General features: G+C 35.0%; 1 protein-coding gene across 1 annotated transcript in view; it reads left to right on the forward strand.

Annotated features, from left to right (window-relative positions):
* Positions 1-20482, forward strand: part of LOC149243255 (glutamate decarboxylase-like) — a 33908-nt gene extending 13426 nt beyond the window's left edge. The window contains exons 6-7 of the mRNA XM_089367781.1: positions 19877-19935; positions 20049-20482. Of these exons, the coding sequence (XP_089223907.1) occupies positions 19877-19935; positions 20049-20438 (449 nt within the window). The 3' untranslated portion in view covers positions 20439-20482. The remainder of the gene's footprint in view (positions 1-19876; positions 19936-20048) is intronic.
* The last annotated feature ends 2794 nt before the right edge of the window (positions 20483-23276 follow it).

The following is a 23276-nucleotide window of genomic DNA, read 5'->3' on the forward strand; positions in this document are numbered from 1 at the left end:
ATTTCCTGAAGAACAAAAGTGAAGTGTTTGAAAAATTCCGAAATTTCAAAGCACTTGTGGAAAATTAGAGTGGGCTGCACATCAAAGTTTTGAGAACAGATAGAGGAGGTGAGTATATCTCCAAATAATTCCTGCGGTTTTGCAGAGAAAATGGAATTCACAAGCAATTTACAGCCAGCTATACCCCGCAGCAAAATGGAGTTGCTGAAAGGAAAAACAGAACAATCATGGATATGGCGAGAAGCATGTTGAAGGCAAAGCATTTGCCAAATGATTATTGGGTTGAAGCTGTACACTGTGCAGTATATATTTTGAATAAGTGTCCTACAAAAGCAGTGATGAACAAAGTGCCAGAAGAAGCATGGAGTGGGAGAAAGCAAGGAGTCACCCACATGAAAGTTTTTGGTTGTGTGGCTTATGCACACATTCCAGATCAGCTAAGGAAGAAATTGGACAGCAAAGGGGAGAAATGGATTTTCATTGGGTACAATGAGGAATCCAAAGCTTACAGGTTGTATATCCCATCCACCAAGAAGTTTTTTGTGAGCAGAGATGTTCAATTTATTGAGGAGGAAGCTTGGGATGGAAGCATAGAGAAAACAGTTAATGTTAAAAACTGTTTGTCTCATGATGATGATGATGAGGAGTTGGCTGAAACACATCCCCAAACAGCAGCGCCAACAACAGAACAGTAAGAGACACCCTTGAGAAGAAATGAAAGTGCTTCTCCAAGCACACCACAAGGAGGAAATTCAAGTGCTTCTTCAAGCACTTATACACCAAATGAAAGAGGTAAGAAGTTCAGAAATTTAAATGACATTTATGAACAAGAAGCAGCAAATGAAGGTATGAATTCTTTATTTGCTTTATATTGTCATGTTGAAGACCCTATTCATTTCGAAGATGCAATTAAGGATAGGAAATGGATAGAAGCTATGGATGAGGAGATGAATGCCATAGAAAGAAATAAGACATGGGATTTAGTTGAGCTACCAAAAGGTAAAGAAGTCATTGGAGTTAAATGGGTCTACAAGACCAAGAGTAATGCTGAAGGCAAAATAGAAAGACACAAGGCAAGGCTGGTTGTCAAAGGATACAAACAGTAGTATGGGAGAGATTATGAGGAAAATTTCGCACCGGTTGCTAGAATGGAAACCGTGAGAGCAGTGTTGTCCATAGCAGCACAAAACAAGTGGAAAGTTTACCAAATGGACGTGAAGTCAGCATTCCTAAATGGAGTGTTAATGGAAGAGGTTTACATTGAACAACCTCTAGGCTATGAGAAGAAAGGTGAAGAGCACAAAGTGTGCAGATTGAAGAAAGCTCTTTATGGGCTGAAGCAAGCACCAAGAGCATGGTACAGTAGGATAGATTCCTATCTACTGGAAAATGAATTTGACAAATGTGAGGGAGAACCCACCGTCTACATCAAAGAAAAGGATGGTAAGATTTTAATTGTAGTGTTGTATGTTGATGATGTGATTTTTATAGGTAATGATGACTACCTCATTGAAAACTTCAAAACAGTCATGAAAGAGGAATTTGAAATGACTGACATGGGTTTGCTGAGATACTTCTTAGGAATAGAAGTAGATCAAAATGAAAATGGAATTTTCATCTCACAAGCAAAATATGTAAATGAAGTGTTGGGCAGATTTAATATGCAAGAGTGCAAGGCAGCAATCACTCCCACAGTAATGGGATTAAAACTCAACAAAGAGGACAGCAACAAGGATTTTGATCCTAGTTTGTACAAGAGCATAGTTGGCAGCCTCATGTATTTGACTGCAACTAGGCCAGACATAATGTATGCTGTTAGTCTAATTTCCAGATTCATGGAGAGACCAAAAGAAGCACATTGGCAGGCAACAAAAAGGATTCTGAGGTATGTTAAAGGTACTAAAATGTTTGGCATTTTATATACTGTCTCAGAATGTTCAGATTTAGTTGGATACACAGACAGTGATTGGGCTGGAAGTGTAGATGACCGGAAAAGCACATCCGGTTATGTTTTTCACATGAGTTCAGGAGCCATTTCATGGGCTTCCAAGAAACAGCCAATTGTGGCATTGTCCACAGCAGAAGCAGAGTACGTGACAGCTACAACAGTAGCATGTCAAGTAGTTTGGATGAGAAGGATGTTAAGGAGCATAGGCCAAGAACAGGCAAAAGGAACTGTGATTTATTGTGACAACAGTTCTGCTATTGCATTATCCAAAAATTTTGTGTTTCATAAGAGAACGAAACACATTGACACAAGGTTTCATTATATCAGAGAGTTGGTAAATAATGGAGAAATTGTCTTAGTACATTGCAAAACTCAGGAGCAGGTTGCAGACATTCTAACCAAGCCTTTGGGACAGAAAAGTTTTGAGTTTTTGAGGAAATGTCTGGGTATGACTGATAACCCAGCAGTTGAAACTAAAGGGGAGTGTTGAAATATTATTTTCAACTGCAGGGCCAGTCCTTTGCCATACCCCTGTACTGTTGAATCAATTGCCATACCTCTGCATTGATGAATCTGTGATTAAACAGCCGCAGCTCCAGTCCTTTCTTGAATCAGCCATTACACAACGATTTATTACGGAATGGTGGTCACTCACGGAATGATGGTAATTTATTGCTGTGGTTGGTAAATGTAGGTAAGATTTTAATTTTATTTTATTTTAATTCACAAGTATAGTTTTTTTTTCGGCACAAGAAAAAATGTGAAGCTTAGTTTTTGTGAAACATGAAAATGTAATGTGAGACACAGCAGTGCATTAATCTTTTTTTTTGAACAGAGACAGAGCTCTCTTTGTAATGCACAACAGTGCAGAAGTTTTTTTTTGATGTACACAGCAGCGTGTATGTATGAATGAAATTTACACACAGCAGTGTAAAATGTTTCAAGAAAGAAACAGAGTGTTACAGCAGCGTTCTGAGCAGAAACAGAGTGTTTTGTAGATGCACAAGAGTGCAGACACAGCAGTGCAAAGTGTAGACACAGCAGTGAAAAACAGCGTGTTGCTTTTTCAGAGGAGACAGAGTATTTTGTTTTCTGTAATGTACAACAGTACAAACACAGTAATGTAATTTCTATTTACAGCATGAAGTTTTTTTAAGTTTTTGAACTGTCTTTAAAGTAGTCTTGTAGAAATCCCTCTGTTAGAGGAAGTATTGTAAATGAATACAATTTCCCTTTTGTTGTGCACTGTTGAAATTCAGTTTTCAGAAAATATTTTTTTTTGTGTTGCTAAAACACCAGTTTCAGCGTTGCTGCAACACCAAACTGCGTTGTTGAAACACCGTTTCCAGCAAACGATTTTCAGTTTTCTGTGCTAAAACAGAGTGTTAAAACAAAGCATTTTTTTTGTCTATCTGTTATGGAATTATCATAAATTCCCAACATGTATTTCTAGTTATCTTAACAACTCATCCAGTTTCTCTATATGTATAACCTCGTGGAATGGTAATATTCATCCTATCATCTACCTTCAACATGCTGACAACAATTTCCTTGTATTCTATACGCCAGTAAAGGGTTACCCTTCCTCCTGCTCCTCTCCTATAGGATTGCTTTTCTTCAAACGAGTCGACGAGACATTATGTCCTGTACGGACAAAATATTTACCTCAATAATGATGAACCTTTTCTTTGTATTCAAAGTCAAATCTCTTATAACAGCGTTGTTGTAAACCCTAAATCCCCGTACATCTCTTCTCCATTATCATTCTACTTGACCCTTGTTAATACCATCCACACAGTTATCCTTGGACCTATGGGATCATTCTACTTAACCCTTGTTAATACCATCCACACAGTTCTCCTCGGACCTATGGGATTTGGTCCATTAGGTTTGTTTCTGATCTAAACCTAATTCCAGATTACATTTAGATGCAAAAGTTATAAGAAAAAAATGTTTTGGTTGGTGTTGAGAGGGAATCCTGCTAGTAGATTACATTTCGATGCAGAAGGCTTACAATTGAGGTATGATAGTCTTTAAAATTGGCTAATAATAAAAAATATTAATATGGCCGTCAAATAAATCTACAAGTGCGGATCACATCGGAAAATCCAAACAGCACAAGTAGGATCACTAGAAAATGAGAATATGCTGATATATTTTACTATTCAAATATACAATTCTACACCAAAAAAGAGAGTCAAAGTCAAACATGGAAAACAGCATCAATTACATAACAGAATATTTACAATGTTAAAGAGATGTAATGTCAAACATGGAAAACAACATCAATTACATAACATAATATTTATGTAAATTAGAATAAACTTAATGGTGATTTTCTCTAAAATTAAAAATATTTAATGAGTTTATATTTTTTAATTATTTTAAATATGGTAAATTAATAACTAGTTAGAGTAGTTTGGGCTAGCTTAAATCTAGCATTTTTCAATATAACATCAAGAGTATATCTAATTTCTCCTAAGTTAGATATAGAAAGAATTTATGCTTTAGCAAGAGTCATACTATACTATAGTGGGGCAACCTACTCCTTGATCCTTATCACAATTTGCCAAAAATGTGCAACCCATGAGATTTGAAACCTTTTAGAAAGGATAGCATTCTATTGCGCCACCCACTCCATCTTCCCACAAAGAGACAATTCAAGGAGATCACAAATTTTCATCATTGTTGCACCATGATACTAGAAAGTAGGTTTTAGTACATTATATGGGTCCATCTCTAGTTGACGTAATATGTGATTGTATCCTATCCCTCCTTGAAAGAGGAGAAAACCAGAAAGTTCATAGTAGCTAACACAATAAATCGCTTACACAATACTATACAATAGAGTTGACTTTGAGGAATTTGAATTGCTTGAATTTATTGAGAATGGAAGAATAAATAGACAAGAATCTTTATGTGATACCCCCAGAATATTGTAAATACTTTATTTACCATAGTAAAAAAAAAACAAACTGAAGGACGATGGTTATTTGAACTAAATAATATTTTCAATTATTGGAAATGGAAAATGTTTTAAGCATTAAAAAAAACTGGCAACTTCTGAGGAGGGAAGTTGGAAAAGACAGTTGCTGGAAATGCAACCCTAACTACCTCCCCTAAGTGTGAAACTACAAGAAAAATGAGTGAGGGGAGGAAAAACCATGCTGAAAGGTCAGACGGTAGGAAGGAAATGCTAAGTCTAGTGATGACCAGATAGCATGCACTTGGTGTGCAACGAACTTGCAGAGGATAGTGACCTTGCAAGTAAGCTCGGGGGGAGATACAGTCGAGAAGGACGTATCTCATGGTTGGGCGGACAGAAGATAGATGATAACGAAAGAGAACCTTCATAAAGGTGCACTACTTTTCTAGTAGGAGTTAGGTAAGTGGACTATCTTGGAAATTGTAGTTGCTGAATAAAATGAGTAGTACTTATTGTGCTCATAACAGTTAAGAGCTGTAGTTTCTTTTGTTTGTTTATCTGGAAATTGTGGCAGAAAAATAAAAAAAATGAATAGGTACCTATGGTGCTAGCAAAACAGTCCAGAACTGTAATTCTGTCTATAGTTGAACTGTAGCATTAGATTTATTACAGTTACAAATAGAGTCTGAGGAATGAGGTTTAAATATTAAACAGAATTTGGAGCTTTAACCTTTTTTTCAGGTACTCGAATGATTCTAATGTACGGGAAAAAGAACCAAATTTAGTGATGGCCCTACTGTGCGTGCTATCTAATATAACTAGCCTTTACAACAAACTCTAATACATAGGGTTATTACTATTCAGCCAACTCCTTAAATATCAGAATGCAAGGGTTTAGTTCTAGCTAACTCATTTCACTGAGGGTAATACCATATCGACCTGAAACCAAAGGTGCCATCCCATGCAATATAGGAAGGGGGAACGACTGTATGATTTGGAAACGTCCTGTTAAGTTATTCATAGAGGGAAACTGGGACACATGTATAGAGTTAATCTTTTATTATAGAACCATGTAAGCCTGCCACGTCTGTTATGGACTATTACAAATTGAGCCAGAAAGACATCGACTTTGTTTCCATAGTGATAAACCCTCAAAATTGTAACTAGATTTTGAGCTGCCAAATGGAATTTCAGAGTATTAAACACAAAGAAAAAAAAGTGGTTCGTAGCTATGAAAACAAAAATGCTAAAAAAAAATATACAGTAAGTCCTTTTTTCTTTATAGTAAGAGAAACAGTCACTGTTTAGAACAAACCCAACCACATGGCAATGTGGGAGTATAATAATGCATTGATAGAATTCATGTACAGAAAAACGACAATTGGGTGCCTGCCTAATTACAAAGCCCACAACTTGCATGGAGTGACAGAGAACAACTACAACTTCAAGAAAGGAAGGTGATTAAACTCTGGAACGATAGTCCATCCAGCCTCAAGGACAATTAATAATTACAAAACCATCTTAATCACAGTCACATAGAAAGCAACAAGATTATATATACTTAAACAAGAATGATTGTAGGAAATAACTAAATAGGAACAAACAGAAGAATACATGTAACCTGCGATATCAAACCCAGTACATTTCTAGACAGCAGGAAAAGAATAGGATTATATGTAGATAACTATAATCCAGGGTAACATGGCCCTTCATAATATAGGCGAATATTTTAAACTCTGAGCTTTAGAAAATAACTTAGAATGGCTAGACCACAGCCGAAGTTAAATTACAAACTTATTAGTTGCAAGAGGAAATTACTCGGATGTGGCCTCAAAACGTAGGACCATAGGGAGCCCTCAGCATACCACAGAAAACCCTACCCTAACACTATCAAGGCCTACACTTGAGAATACAAAACTACAATAACAAAGAAGGAACTGTATTTCCAAAAATGGAGTGAAATATCCAGAAAACTTCAAGATTCATCCATGCCCTTGGCCCGAACTTTTCATTTCATAGAATGCTTACCCAGGACAAAACGCCCAATAATAACTCATGGAAAGGGTTGCATATGTGGAAACTTTCGAAAACCCTAGCTTCATCTCCTTTTTCCTGCAAGCAGAAGCCGAGATTAACAATCGGTGCATAGAAAGAAAGTTGTGTAAATGAAATACAATACGCACTACAACCAAATGGGAAGGAACACAAACCTGGCTTATGGCAGAGCTAACCAAGCACCGAGGAAAGCCTTAGCTCCGCGCTCATAACCCTCACTGGGTTGCCATCCATCAGAACTAATCGCTAGCAGTGCAAAGGAGAAACCAAACAAACAGAACCAAATGCAAAAGGGCAGAGGTAGGAATGATGCACATCTATGGTGAGGCGATAGAAAAGCCTCCAGAAAGTTACCTGGCCATTGGATTGGCCTCCTTATTCCTCCTTCATTGATGAGGTGAGGAATCCAAGGTTGCAGTCACCAAAGTTTCATCTGCCCATGCCACGTCAAGCAAGACAAAGCAAGGATTAAATGCAAGCAGAGAACAATAAAACCAAAAGTATCGAAATGTGATATATGTAGTATGGGAAGACAGATAATTAAAGTGGAGTAGTTTTAGCTGTCAGTATCAAGTGTCCAACATAAATGCTCATGGAAACTCTAGCCTTAGTGTTAGATCGAAAAACCGAACCATAGCCAAGGTCAGGGGTTTAGCACGTTAGCAAGGTGTTGTCACACATTTTAAAACAAAAACAAAACTGTGTAATTGAACCAGGTAAGACTCAAGGTCTAATCTGAGTAATAAATAGATAGGTGCTTGTACTCTTGGTAAATATTTTTTTTTTTACTGTGTACGTATGTAAATATAGGAGTGTCACAAGTGGTATCAGAGCCCAGTTCCAAACATTGTGGCCTCTGGAAGAAAAGATAAAACAAAAGAGATAAATTGAAATCATTTTATTTCCGTTCCTGTTATTCTTTTTAATTAAAAAAAAAAAAATTAAAGTATTAACCCTCCTTCTGTTACTCTTACCTTATGTTAAGAACAGGGAAACAACAGATTTCCAGCATGAGGAGAGCAGACAATGTTTCACGTAGGTTTGTGGTGGGTCAAGGACCTGTAACAGGCCCTGAGAACAACCCAGAATTATGGGTGCAGCTTGGAGAAGAGGCTCGCAATACGAATCTTGCAATATTAGAGACAGTATAGGAGTTGAAAAATGAAATGGCCCGATTGCGGGAAGATAATGCAAGGTTAACTTTGGAACAGGAAAGGATTATAAAGAGCCTATCTGACAAACAAAATCAGCAACCACTGAATCCCAGCGCTGAGCAGCAAAGGGTGTCGGAGGAGCGAAATCACCACACAGAACATGAAGAGTCAGAAGGAAGGGAGGAAGAACAGGAAGAGTGATCTGATAATGCCTCCGAACAACACACTTCAAAGAGGCAACAGATAGAGCTGCAAGGGGAGTTTCGTAAAATCAAACCGCCACACTTTGATGGGGAATTGGAGGAAGCAACTGAGGCATGGTTGATTAATATGAATAAATACTTCCAGCTATATGAATATGACCACAACCGCAAGACACTGTTTGCCATTTTTCAATTGCAGGGAAAAGCCACCCTGTGGTGGGAAGAAGTGAAAATTGTAAAAGGAGTAAGTGAACAGAACATAACGTGGGAGAAATTTCAAAGATACTTTAAAGAAAGATACCTGACCGAGCATTTTTATGACGAAAAGGCAAGAGAATTCCATGACTTGCGGCTGGGACAGCAAACCATGGATGAATTTATCACTCGTTTTACTTCATTACTTCGTTACGTGCCTTATATTAGAGAGGAGAAGGCTAAAGTACAGAGGTTCGTTAGTAGTTTACCCTTGAATATGCGGGAAAGGATTGAGTTTGACAATCCAAAGACAATGGATGAAGTAATACGTAAAGCCAGGATTTGTTACCAGCAGGGAAAACAGAAGGGAGAAAATCCAGGTAAAAGATGGAATGATAAGAGAAGTAACAAGCTGGCTAGAAATAATAAAGGGAATCGTGGTAGTGGTAACAGGGGTTTTTCCAAGGGACAAAACAGCAGAAATGTACAGAAAAATTCGCTCAGGTCAAAGCCAACCAATGAGTCCAGAATCAACGAACAACCTGTAAAGTTAGACATTGAAGGAACAGCAAGGCCTCCAGTGCAGTGTTGGGGTTGCGATGGGCCTCACTATGTTAAAAACTGCCCTCAACGGAAGGGAACTGAATAGGTTTCCCAGAACCATGAAGCATCGATAGTTGGCAATGTAGGACGTAGCCTGCCCAGGATTAATGCTGCCCTGGAAGATCGCCAGGCAGAGTACCAGCCGACCATGGTGGAATTCGAAGGTAAAATTTCAGACCTTACTGTAACTATTTTAATTGATCCTGGAGCCACCCTAAGTTATATTAGTCCTAAGGTTGTAGAGTATTGTAAATTGCAACCTGTTAAATTTAAGAACCCCTGGCTAGTACAGCTGGCCACAGGGGCAAAGAGACGAGTGCTTGCTAAGGTCAATAACTACCCTTTAAAGATAGCAGGACAGCCAGTGGTGGCAGATTTGAATGTGCTTCCCCTTGGTTCGTATGATGTTCTAATCGGTATGGACTGGTTAGAAAAACACTGGTCCATAGTCAACTGTAAAACAAAGACTATTTATTTCAGAGATGAGCTTGGAGCAAGGCAAGAGATGCAAGGGATTAAGCGGCCAGTGCAAATTCAGCCAATAACCACTTCTCACTTAGCAAAATGCATTAGGAAGGGATGTCAGATTTATGCCATCCAAGTGGGCTATGCTGACTCAAAAGACAAAGCAGCCCTATTGGAAAACATTCCAGTGATACAAGAATTTGCGGATGTGTTTCTCGAAGAAATTCTCGGGCTGCCACCTAAAAGAGACATAGACTTTACTATCGAATTGGTGCCAGGGGCAGCCCCGGTATCCCGAGCACCCTACAGAATGAGCACACCAGAATTGACCGAGCTAAAAATGCAGTTACAAGAGCTGTTAGACAAAAACTACATTCGCCCCAGTGTGTCCCCTTGGGGAGCCTCGATATTGTTCGTTAAGAAAAAGGATGGGACCCTTCGTATGTGTGTGGATTATCGTCAGTTAAATAAATTGACGATCAAGAATAAGTATCCTTTACCCCGGATTGATGAACTTTTCGATCAAGTAAAAGGAGCAACGGTATTCTCCAAGATTGATTTGCGATCAGGGTACCACCAAATCAGGATTAAGGAGGAGGACATAGCTAAGACTGCTTTTAGAACAAGATATGGACATTACGAGTTTGTGGTGCTACCCTTCGGGTTGACCAACGCACCCGCAACTTTTATGTGTTTAATGAACAATATATTTCATCAGTATTTGGATAGGTTTGTGCTGATTTTTATTGATGACATACTGATATATTCCCGAACTATGGAAGAACACAGGGAGCATCTCAGGTTGGTACTGCAAACCCTCCGAGAACACCGGTTATATGCCAAGTTCAGCAAGTGCGATTTCTTTAAGGAACAGATACAATATTTGGGACATATAATCACTAAAGAAGGGATCGCAGTGGACCCCGAAAAGATAAGGACCATAATGGAATGGCCGGTACCAAAGGATGTGGCAGACATCAGATCCTTCATGGGTTTAGCAGGTTATTACAGACGGTTTGTAGAGGGATTCTCGAGAGTAGCTTATCCTATTACTTCCTTACAGAAAAAGGGAAGAACTTTCAGGTGGACCACCGAATGCCAAAAGAGTTTTGAGCAGCTTAAGCATCTGCTCACCACTGCACCCATTCTAAGCATAGCTGATCCTAGTAAGGACTATGTGGTGTGCACTGACGCAAGCAAGGAAGGTGTAGGAGGCGTGTTGATGCAAGAAGGGAGAGTAATTGCTTACGAATCAAGGAAACTAAAAGAACATGAGCAGAAATACTCCGCTTATGATCTAGAATTGGCAGCCGTTATTCACGCTTTAAAAATGTGGCGAAATTATCTTATGGGAAGGAAATTTTTATTATTGATATATCACCATAGTCGGACCAATTATTTTAGCCAGCCCACCTTAAATTCCAGGCAAGCACGATGGGTGGATTTCCTAAATGGTTTTGATTTCGAAATCAAGCATTTGAAGGGGAAAGAGAATCAGGTGGCGAATGCTTTAAGTCGGAAATTGCAATGTTTGTATGAGATCTCCTGTATCAAATGGAAAATTCACTTCGAGGAGATGATTAGACAAGAAACAGAACAAGATAATGTATATCAAGAAATAAAACAGCAAGTACAACACCCCAAGAGCAAGGAAAAACAACAGGGTTACGTGTTAGATATTGTTGGAATGCTATATCAACAGGATAGGTTATATTTACCCTATCAAAACAGCATTAAAAACTTGATTTTGGATGAATTTCATAAAAGTCACTATGCGGGACACCCAGGATATCAGAAAATGATTACAGCACTCAAAAAGGAGTATTATTGGCCAGGCATGAAGAAGGATGTGGTTGAATACCTGGCACATTGTCTGGAGTGTCAACAAATTAAGGCAGAGCACCAACACCCTGCGGGACTATTACAACCATTACCCATCCCGAAATGGAAGTGGGAAAACATCTCCATGGACTTCATAACGGGTTTGCCCAAGACAAAGAAAAATAATGATTCCATCATGGTGGTGGTGGACAAATTAAGTAAATTGGCACATTTTATACCTGTGCAATCTACTTTTAAAGTGGTGCAGATTGCCCACATCTTCATGCAGAACATTTTTAGGCTGCATGGGTTACCTAAAACAATAATCTTAGACCGTGATGTAAAATTTACCTCGGTTTTTTGGAAAACATTGTTTGGAGAATTAGGAACTCAGTTGAATTTCAGTACAGCTTATCAACATCAGACGGATGGACAAACAGAATGGGTGAACCAAGTGCTGGAAGACATGTTAAGGGCATATTTAATGCAACAACCAATCAAGTGGGAAGATTATCTGCACTTGGTCGAGTTCAAATATAATAATGTCTATCATACATCATTATAAATGAGCCCATTTGAAGTCTTGTATGGGCGAAAGTGTCACACACCCTCAAGCTGGAGTGGACCGGAAGATAGATTAATGTTGGGACCCGACATGCTCAAGGAAATGGAGGAAATGGTTAAGAAGGTACGGTCTAATTTAAAAGCAGCTCAGGATAGGAAAAAGAACTTTTCTGACCAGAAAAGGAGGTTTAAAGAGTACCAAGTCGGTGATCATGTGTATGTGAGAATTCGTGCAAAAAGGAGCACATTACAATGGAGTGGGTGCACTAAGTTGGCACCTCGGTTTTGTGGACCATTCCAGGTCTTAGCAAGAATTGGGCTGGTGGCGTACCAGCTCGCTCTGCCAAGTCACCTACGAGTCCACAATGTCTTTCATATCTCAGTGTTAAAAAAATATGTTTATGATCCTAAACATGTAATCATATGGTAGGCTATACAGGTAAGAATTATCTTCAGTAGTTTAGTCCAAATGTTTTCTTTTAAAAGACACTGACTTAGGATGTTGCATATTGCAAGTCGAACCGTTAAACATCCTCGACCAGAGAGAAGTAATGCTGTGGAAGTGGGCTATTACCGAAGTTAAAGTGCAGTGGTAGAACTTTGGGCCTGAGGAGGCCACCTGGGAGGATGCTGAACTTATGAGAAAAGCTTACCCAGAACTATTCATAACTGAAATACATCAGGACGATGTCCAATTTCAAGAGGGGGAGATGTGATACCCCCATAATATTGTAAATACTTTATTTACCATAGTAAAAAATAAAGAAGAAACAAACTGAAGGATGATGGTTATTTGAATTAAATAATATTTTCAATTATTGGCAATGGAAAATGTTTTAAGCATTAAAAAAAAACTGGCAACTTCCGAGGAGGGAAGTTGGAAAAGGCAGTTGCTGGAAATGCAACCCTAACTACCTCCCCTAAGTGTGAGACTCCAAGAAAAAGGAGTGAGGGGAGGAAAAACCATGCTGAAAGGTCAGACGGTAGGAAGGAAATGCTAAGTCTGGTGATGACCAGATAGCATGCACTTGGTGTGCAACGAACTTGCAGAGGATAGTGACCTTGCAAGTAAGCTCGGGAGGAGATACAGTTGAGAAGGACATATCTCATGGTTGGGCGGACAGAAGACAGATGATAACGAAAGAGAACCTTCATAAAGGTGCACTACTTTTCTAGCAGGAGTCAGGTAAGTGGTCTATCCTGGAAAATTGTAGTTGTTGAATAAAATGAGTAGTACTTATTGTGCTCGTAACAGTTAAGAGTTGTAGTTTTTTTGTCTTTTTATCTGGAAATTGTGGTAGAAAAAAATAAAAAAATAAATGAATAGGTACCTATGGTGCTAGTAAAGCAGTCTAGAACTATAATTTTGTCTATAGTTGAACTATAGCATTAGCTTTATTACAGTTACAAATAGAGTCTGTGAGGAACAAGGTTTAAATATAAAACGAAATTTGGAGCTTTAACCTTTTCTGAAGGTACTCGGATGATTCTAATGTATAGGAAAAAGAACCAAATTTAGTGATGGCCCTACTATGCGTGTTATCTGTTATAACTAGCCTTTACAACAAACTCTAATACATAGGGTTATTACTATTCAGCCAACGCCTTATATATCAGAATGCAAGGGTTTAGTTCTAGCTGACTCGTTTCAGTGAGGGTAATACCATATCGACTTGAAACCAAAGGTGGCAGCCCATGTAGTATAGGAAGGGGGAACGGCTGTATGATTTTGAAACGTCCTATTAAGTTATTCATAGAGGGAAACTGGGACACATGTATAGAGTTAATATTTTGTTATAGAACCATGTAAGCCTCCCACGTCTGTTATGGACTATTACAAACTAAGCCAGAAAGACATCGACTCTGTTTCCGTAGTGATAAACCCTCAAAATTGTAACTAGATTTTGAGTCGCCAAATGGAATCTCAGAGTATTAAACACAAAGAAAAAAAAGGGGTTCGTAGCTATGAAAACAAAAATGCTAAAAAAAAATATACAGTAAGTCCTTTTTTCTTTACAGTAAGAGAAACAGTCACTGTTTAGAACAAATCCAACCACATGGCAACGCGGGAGTATAATAACGCATTGATAGAATTCATGTACAGAAAAATGACAATTGGGTGCCTGCCTAATTACAAAACCCACAGCTTGCATGTAGTAACGGAGAACATATACAACTTCAAGAAAGGAAGGCGATTAAACTCTAGAATGACAATCCATCCACCCTCAAGGACAATTAATAATTACAGAACTAGCTTAATCACAGTCGTGGAAAAAACAACAAAATTATATATACTTAAACAAGAATGATTGCAAGAAATAACTAAATAGGAACAAACAGAAGAATACATGCAACTTGCGATATCAAACCCAGTACATTTCTAGACAGTAAAAAAATAACAGGATTATATGTAGATAACTATAATCCAGGGTAACATGGCCCTTCATGAATATAGGCAAGTATTATAAACTCTGAGCTTTAGCAAATAACCCAGAATAGCTAGACTATAGCCGGAGTTAAATTACAAACTTATGAGTTGCAAGAGGAAATTACTCCGAAGTGGCCTCAAAACGCAGGACCACAGGGAGCCCTCAGCATACAACAGAAAACCCTACCTAGCACTATCAAGGCCTACACTTGTGAATACAAAACTACAATAACAAAGAAGGAACTGTATTTCCAAAACTGGAGTGAAATATCCAGAAAACTTCAGGATTCATCCATGCCCTCGGCCCAAAATTTTCATTTCATAGAATGCTTACCTGGGACAAAACGCCCAGCAATAACTCATGGAAAGGGTTGCATATGTGGAAACTTTCGAAAACCCCTGCTTCATCTCCTTTTTCCTACAAGCAGAAGCCAAGATTAACAATCGATGCATAGAAAGCATGCTGTGTAAACGAAATGCAATACACACTACAACCAAATGGGAAGGAACACAAACCTGGCTTATGGTAGAGCTAACCAAGCGTCGAGGAAAGCCTTAGTCCGCGCCCATAACCCTCACGGGTTGCCATCCATCAGCACTAATCGCTAGCAGTGCAAAGGAGAAACCAAACAAGCAGAACCAAATGCAAAAGGGCAGAGGTAGGAATGATGGACATCCGCGGTGAGGTGGTAGAAAAGCCTCCAGAAAGGAGCTCGACCATTAGATTGGCCTCCTTATTCCTCCTCCATTGATGAGGTGAGGAATCCAAGGTTGCAGTCACCAAAGTTTCATTTGCCTGCGCCACGTCAAGCAGGACAGAGCAAGGATTAAATGCAAGCAGAGAACAATAAAACCAAAAGTATCAGAATGTGATATATGCAGTGTGGGAAGACAGAGAATTAAAGTGCAGTAGTTTTAGCTGTCAGTATCAAGTGTCCAACATAAATACTCATGGAAACTCTAGCCTTAGTGTTAGATCGAAAAACTGAACCGTAGCCAAGGTTAAGGGTTTAGCATGTCAGCAAGGTGTTGTCACACATTTTAAAACAGAAACAAAACTGTGTAATTAAACTAGGTAAGACTCAAGGTCTAATCCGAGTAATAAATAGGTAGGTGCTTGTACTCTTGGTAAATATTTTTTTTTTACTGTATACGTATGTAAATATAGGAGTGTCACACTTAACTACAGTATTAAAACCACACTAATTTTAACTCTTATATGCATGCTAATATCTTTCCTCAATTTAGTATCTACATGCCACATGTGCAAACTCCATAGAAACTATTTGAATACTAAGAGTAATTAACACATTCCAATACTCCCCCTTATATATGGCCTTATGGTCAAAGTCTCAGCTATGATTATAACACTCAAAACAAGTCGAAAAGTTATTACCTTTCTTTGTTAGTGCAACTTGTCATTATCTCTATGTTGTACAAGTTTCTCTTCCTTTTCCTCCAAACATTATATTTATGCATTTTCTGGTTCTTTAGCTTCATATTTACTGGATTCTTCTTCAATTTTTTTTTGGCTTTTTTGTTTGATATTAGTGTGCATCTAATTGTACCTCAACTATTGTTGACTCAACTTCTTTGTAAACATATATAAGTGAAAAACCAATATCTTCATTTTTTCATCTCTTCTTCACTATTACAAAAATCTCATAAACTCTTATGGTTGCCTCCATTTTCTTTTGTTCTATTTTGGATACTAACCTTCATCACCATCATAATTAAGCTTTGCAAGCCACTTCTCAAGAAGTCTCAATTCAATTTTCTAATAATTTGATATTAATTATAATCTGATTCACATCTTCTACAACTTTCACTACTAGACTCTCCTAACATTTTATTGTTGGAAATGTAGTTCCATTTTCATCTTAAAAAAAAATCATCATCCACATGTGTATGTATATAGTGAGATTCACTATATAAACTATGCTCTTGCTATACATCTTTTACAACCTCATACTTTTTTCAATAATTTTTTAAACATATTAACATCTTTTTTTCTCTCCATATCTTATAAATATTCTTCTTCAAGCTCTTCCACAGATTCCACAATTATTTCTACGATATGATTTTTTTTTTACAGGATTTAATCGTGTGTTGCTTCCCCTTTCACTATATTCCATTTCTAAAATATTCTAAGCTTTATTGCAGTTTTGCGAAGAATGTTGTCATCTAAACCTTGTTGAATGAGAAATAATTGTGTTGATCATCCTTTGCTTTAAAGAGATCCTTTTAATTTTCAATCGTAATTTTATAGACAAATTGGCTTCAAGTTTCTTCAAACCTATTCAAAACAATATTCCATAAATAACATAATCTATTTTTCATCTTAATAAACCAAAAACCATAATTTTTACACTTCATAATAAATAAAAATTATCAAATATATTTTAATAAATAACTTTGAATAACTCAGTCACTTTTTAAAACCAACCATATATATATATATATAGATAACAAAAGCAAAAACTTCACATAAAATTATAATATTAATAATATATTTATTTATTTATTTTATTCTTAGTCTATTCTTTTATTTTATCATTTTATTCTTTTGCTTTTCTATCTCATCACCCTTTTGCAATGAGCCAAAGATAATGCTATCATTTGGATTAATCACATCTTTATACCTTTTGCAATGAGTGAAAGATCATGCTTTTTGCAATGAGTGAAAGATCATGCTATGAAGTGAATTAATCACATCTTTAAAAGTAAAGTATTTGGAACTTTGGGTAAAATTAATAATTTGAACATTTTTATTATGATTTTTTTTTAATTCTTTTAAATTTAATATTTATCAATATATTATTAATGAGGATTTATTTAGAAATCAATTTTCACATTTTTACTATTTAAAAAAAATTATAAATAATTTAATTTAATAAATTAAAAATATTTTTTTAATATATAATTAAAAATAAATACAAATATTTTTTATTTTTATTTCCTATATTATTGAAATTACAAAATCTCCTGATACATAATCATTCATATAACAAACTTCAACCTCTCAAACACTCACCCTTATGTCGTAGAATGAGACAACGGCTACTCGGCCCCAAAAAGGGTGGTAGCTACAACTGCTCTGCCGTGCGGACATTCAGGACTCAAAACATAAAGAAAGCATCTAAATTTCCCTATAAACAATAGAGCACCGGCCGTTGCTTTAATGAAACCATCGAGCCCTTTGTTATCTCTTCGTTTTTTTGTGTTTGAAATTGATTTGTAAAAGTCTCACCATTGTTGTGCTGCAGTTGTCAAATTTGTTGGTAGAAACTTGACTAGTTATTTGAATTTGAGAATTAAAGCAAGTATGACTTTGCTTATTTAAAATTTTGGTAAAATTTTAGTTAGCTGTCTTAGAATTGTTTTTGGATGAAACAAGAATATAGTTTAATAAAACAAAAACATAACATAGACAAAAATTTCATCACAAAAATAAAACAATTAATAAAATACTATATTGTTAAATGTCATCCCTAAAAATTAAGAAATATGATTAACTATTATTATTTATACTAAAATACATTGATTAACTAATATTACTTATATATATGTGTGTGTGCGTGTGTGTTTTATTTTTATTAATATATATAATTGTCTATAATTAAACTTATTAAAATATGTTTTTAATAGGATAATAAGAAACCTTAAATTGAAAATGTTGTGAAAAAATTATAATTCATGAAAATAGAAAAATAGAAAAAAAAAATCGAAAAATTAAATAAAAAGGAAATAATATAGATAGAACGTTTTGCAAATTGATTCCAAACACCAAAAACAAAAAAAATAGTAATTAATAGAAATAGAAGTTACTTATCACCCATAATAAAACTTCGTAAATTTTTTTGTCAAAGACAAATTAATAAACCGTCAAACACAAAACAAATTAATTATACCATAAATACAAAACCTATAATATAAATTTCCCAGTAATATTTACACACTTTTACTTTTACATACATAATGTTATATTTAAATTTGGTTTATAATACAGGTAAAGTACATAAAAATTGCGTAAGGATAGCAAGTAACTCTAACGTACTTATATCTTTTATCAATTTCTTATTAAAAAAAAAATCAAGACTTCAACCCTACTAATTGAAAAAACAAAGTCGTAGAATCTATGTAGGGTGACTAATTTATCAATGTGGCCTCAATTCGCATGCAACTATAACGTTAGATCACTGATGCGGGGCTAATATCCTTCTTTGCGTGGTAAACATTTTGAATTCATCTTTTCTGTGGTGCCTCTATACCGCATGGGAAATTGTCCCTGGTTTTAACACTTTTCCGTGTTAGTTAACTTTGTCCTCTTTATCGTGAAGCAAGATGGTTGGTTGTTGCCACTGCGCAAGTCTTACTTTTTCCTCAAGTCTCAGTTGTACAAGGTTTATTGTCTTTCGTGACTCTTTCATTGCACAAGGTTTATTGTCTTCCGTGACTTTTTCATTTCTCCAGTTCAGACCTCAGAAGCGATCGCTAGCAGTCTAAAGCATGTTTCAAATTTTTTTATTAATTTTTTTTTTTTTAATTATTAAGTTTTTATTAATATTTTGTTTTCAATTTGTCTATCTTTTACAGATAATTACAAGTTTAATATTTTTTAGAAACTACTATCCAAAAACATTTAAGTTTGCTGAAAACACCCCGCATAACCCAAACCAGCTTGCTTTTGACCTGACTAAACAGAATGACTTAACAATACAAGTCATTACCATCTATTCTAAAGTCAATAAGTATGTTAGCTTTTTTATTAATATTATAATAATGATTTAATTGTTGCAAGATAAAGTAAGCACTTAACACTTGTGAAACTATTTTACCATTACTATCCGCAAAAACACTACATATTCTATCCCCTTCAAAAAACATACTCTTAACTATTAAGTTTTAAATAAAAAAATTTCTTCCCTCGCACCCAGAATAATACATCTCATTAGTGAGTCATAAAAAATAATTCTTCCCTCGCCCCAAGAATAGTACATCTCATTAGTGAGTCGTTTTCTTTTTCATTAGGGAAACGTACGCCTGGAGGGACCTATAGTCATGCAATCCGTGTTATTAGCTGAGAATCCTCCGTGGCTGAAAAAAAACAAGTGCTTACTAATATAAAGTGCCATCCTCCTTGTGCCTTATATTTTAGCAAACAATGCGATCATTACTGATTAATTTTTTCCCAGTAATTTAATAAAAAATACTCAATATTGTCAGTGTTCTGTTTTGTACAGCTTGCTAATGTGAAGCATTTCATAATAGTTAAAATGAAAATGAAACTTATGTGTGCTGCAACATCGACTTCACTCTCGCGAACCCAACCCTAAAGCTATAACTTTGTATTTACAATATGTTTCATAGATATAACCTAAAAAGCTTGAAAGGTTCTCGCTCAGATAGAGCGAAGAAGTAAATTCTACCAAAAAATGATGACCTTTTCGGAATATAATTGAGCATGTATTGGTATTTTTTTATCATGACGATCTTTTTATCCTGCTAATGTAGGTGCAGGTGCAAGTCACGTCATTGCTCAATATTATCAGTTCGTTCGGCTTGGCTTTGAGGTGACTTAACAGATGTGAACGGCTAATTCAGCAATAGTTTCAGTACCATGATGGTTGAAATCAATTCTTTCACAATTCCCTTTGCTAATGGCATAAAATTTGAAGTTGTGCAGGGATACAAACGAGTTGTGGAGAACTGCAGATTAAACGCCAAACATTTATGTGATAGCCTCTCAAAAACAGGGTGCTTCAATATTTTGTCAAAAGAGATAGGTGTCCCCCTTGTGGCGTTTTCGGTCAAGGAAAAATATAGGTACGATGAGTACAAGATATCGGAGCAGCTAAGGAGATTTGGGTGGATTGTGCCTGCTTACACCATGCCTCCAGATGCTCAGAATATAACTCTTCTTCGCGTGGTCGTACGTGAAGACTTCAACAAAACACTTGCAGACAGACTCGTTGAAGATATCCTTAGAGTTTTGAGTGAGTTACATGAATTTTCTCCCAAAGATATTGTTATTACTAAGGCTATTGAAAATGGACATGCAACTCGTTGTCACTAAGGCTATTGTTCCATGGACTTCCACCCCACGCAGCAAGGTCGAAACTGAACAGGTTGGAACGCAGACAATCAGAAGATGCATAGGACCAATAGGGTTTGTTGGTTAAATATTTTGTTAGGTCTCATCTATATTTAAAACACATAATAAATCTTGGCATATTTGTCTAAAGAGATAAAGTCTGAATATATATTCTGGTTAACATTATACTACATCAGATATTAAACATATGGTAATTCCTCGCATTCTTTGTATCGGGGATTGCATTCTTTATTAAGCATATGGTAATTCTTTGCCCCTGGATTTTTAAGTAATTATATGAAAATATTATATTAAGTATGTTTATTTTAGAATAGGGTTTTCATAATTTTAATTTAATTATTAATAATTATTAGGTAGTAGAGATTTAATATTTATGGATTATTTTCAAATATTCATAATTGTATACACAAATAGAGATTGATATTTATCTCCAAGGTAAACTTGTAATTTTTATTTTTTTAATTAAATTAATTCGTTAAGAAATGTCATGTGAACAAGTGCCATATGAAATAAGTTATGGTTTTTTAGGCATTCATATTGATAAATGGCATTGTAACAAAGCCTATGTACAAATTAACAATCTCAATGGTAAAGTGGAAATAAATCTCCATAATTAATAATCTTGTTCCATGTTTTTCTAAATGTATATATGTTTATTTTAGATTTTAATATTTTTTAATATTTAATAATTTTAATGATAATAATTTAAAATAGATTTAATTTATTTAGTTTTAAAATGTTTTTATTTTTAGTAATAAGAAAGGTATTATGAAATAATTGTTCTGATGCTTATTATAAATTCATGACTAGTGACATTTTCCAACCATTTAATTTATACGAGTAAACTAAAAATATATATAATTATAAATATAATATTATTTATAAAAAAAAATATCATATATAAACTTGTAAAAATTAATATTTTGATATAAATAGTAAAGAAAACAATAATTATAACCATCTCATAATCAAGCATTATATATATATATATATATATATATATGAATAACAACCATTTTATTGAAATAATGGTAATCATTAATCTAATGACAAATATATTATATATTGACAAATAATAATAACTTCTTTCTTATTGAAATACATGTAATCGTTAAGAGCCAAATTTAAAACTTTGTTATTCAACTAATTTTAGTGTTAAAATTTTATTGTTTAATATAAAATTAGATAGGTAGAGTATGTATGCCTTCATAGACTTAGTAGTCAAATCCTTGTGTGGAGATGGGTCCCTTGTCCCACTAACAAGTGGATCTCATACATCAATTTGGTGTGTGGCTTGGTCACGGCCTTAAAATTGGATAACAATAATAGCATATCTCATATTTCATTAAAATAAAATTTGTTGGATCTAAGTCTATTACTACTTCTAAATATTTAATGTTTATTTTGGGTTTTATGTTTCATTTATTCTGACATTATATTCTTTGTTATGGTGTTTATAGACTATAGTTCAAACTATTATGTCAAGTTTTGATTTACATTCAACATCACTCATCTTATCTAAGTAAAAGATGCAATCGAAGAATAAATTTTTGATCTCTATAAATTGAAGCATGTGTGTTCTCTACTTGTCCTTTGCAATTACAATCTTGTTCTTTCATATCATGTCCCAATTTTCCTCGTCCCTTGTCCCACTAACAAGGGGGTCTCATACACCAATTTGGTTTAGTTTCGCCATGACCTTAAAATTTGATAATAATAATAATAATAATAATAATAATAATAATAATAATAATAGATCTCATATTTCATTAAAATAAAAAAAAATAGATCTAAGTCTATTACTACTTCTAAATATTTAATGTTTCTTTTGGGATTTATGTTTTATTTTTTCTGACATTATATTTCATGTTATGGTGTCTATGGACTATAGCCTTGTCCCATTAATGAGGGGGTCTCATACACGAATTTGGTGTATGTGGGGCTTGGCCATGACCTTAAAATTGAATAATACTAATAATATATCTCATATTTTGTTAAAAGAAAATTTGTTGGATCTAAGTCTATTACTACTAAATATTTAATATTTCTTTTGGGTTTTATGTTTCATTTATTGTGACATTTTATTCCTTATCACTAATCTTATCTAAGTAAAGATGCAATCAAAGAATAAATGTTTGATCTCTATAACTTGAAGCATGCTAGTCCTCTACTTGTTCTTTGCAACTATAATCCTGTTCTCTCATATCATGTCCCAATTATCCTCATCCCTTGTCCCACAAACAAGGGGGTCTCATACATCAATTTGTTGTCTGGCTTGGCCATGACCTTAAAATTGGATAATAATAATAATATCTCTCATATTTCATTAAAAGAAAATTTGTTGAATCTAAATCTATTACTACTTCTAAATATTTAAGGTTTCTTTTGGATTTTATGTTTCATTTATTTCGACATTATATTTCTTGTTATGGTGTTTATGGACTATAGTTAAGACTGTTATGTCCTTGTGATTTACATTCAACATCACTCATCTTATCTAAATAAAAAATTAAAGCAAAAAATAAATATTTGATCTCTATAACTTGAAACATGCTTGTTCTCTACTTGTCCTTTGCAACTACAATCTTGTTACTCATATAAGTTCCAATTTTCCTCTCCACTCTTCTAATCATCCCTTCATATAAAGCAAAAAAAAAGTATACATATAGCTTTTAACTAAAAATTTTAAATATAATTTTAAAACTTATTATAAAAAGCGAGTCCAAAATCCATAAACATGGCTCTATTTTGCACAAGTTTTATTAAAAATATATATTAAAAAAGAAAAGCATTCAAATA

The sequence above is a fragment of the Pinus tabuliformis genome, chromosome 8, assembly GCF_031772625.1.
Source record: "Pinus tabuliformis cultivar Carrire ecotype Pingquan chromosome 8, CPIR1, whole genome shotgun sequence".
NCBI lineage: Eukaryota > Viridiplantae > Streptophyta > Pinopsida > Pinales > Pinaceae > Pinus > Pinus tabuliformis.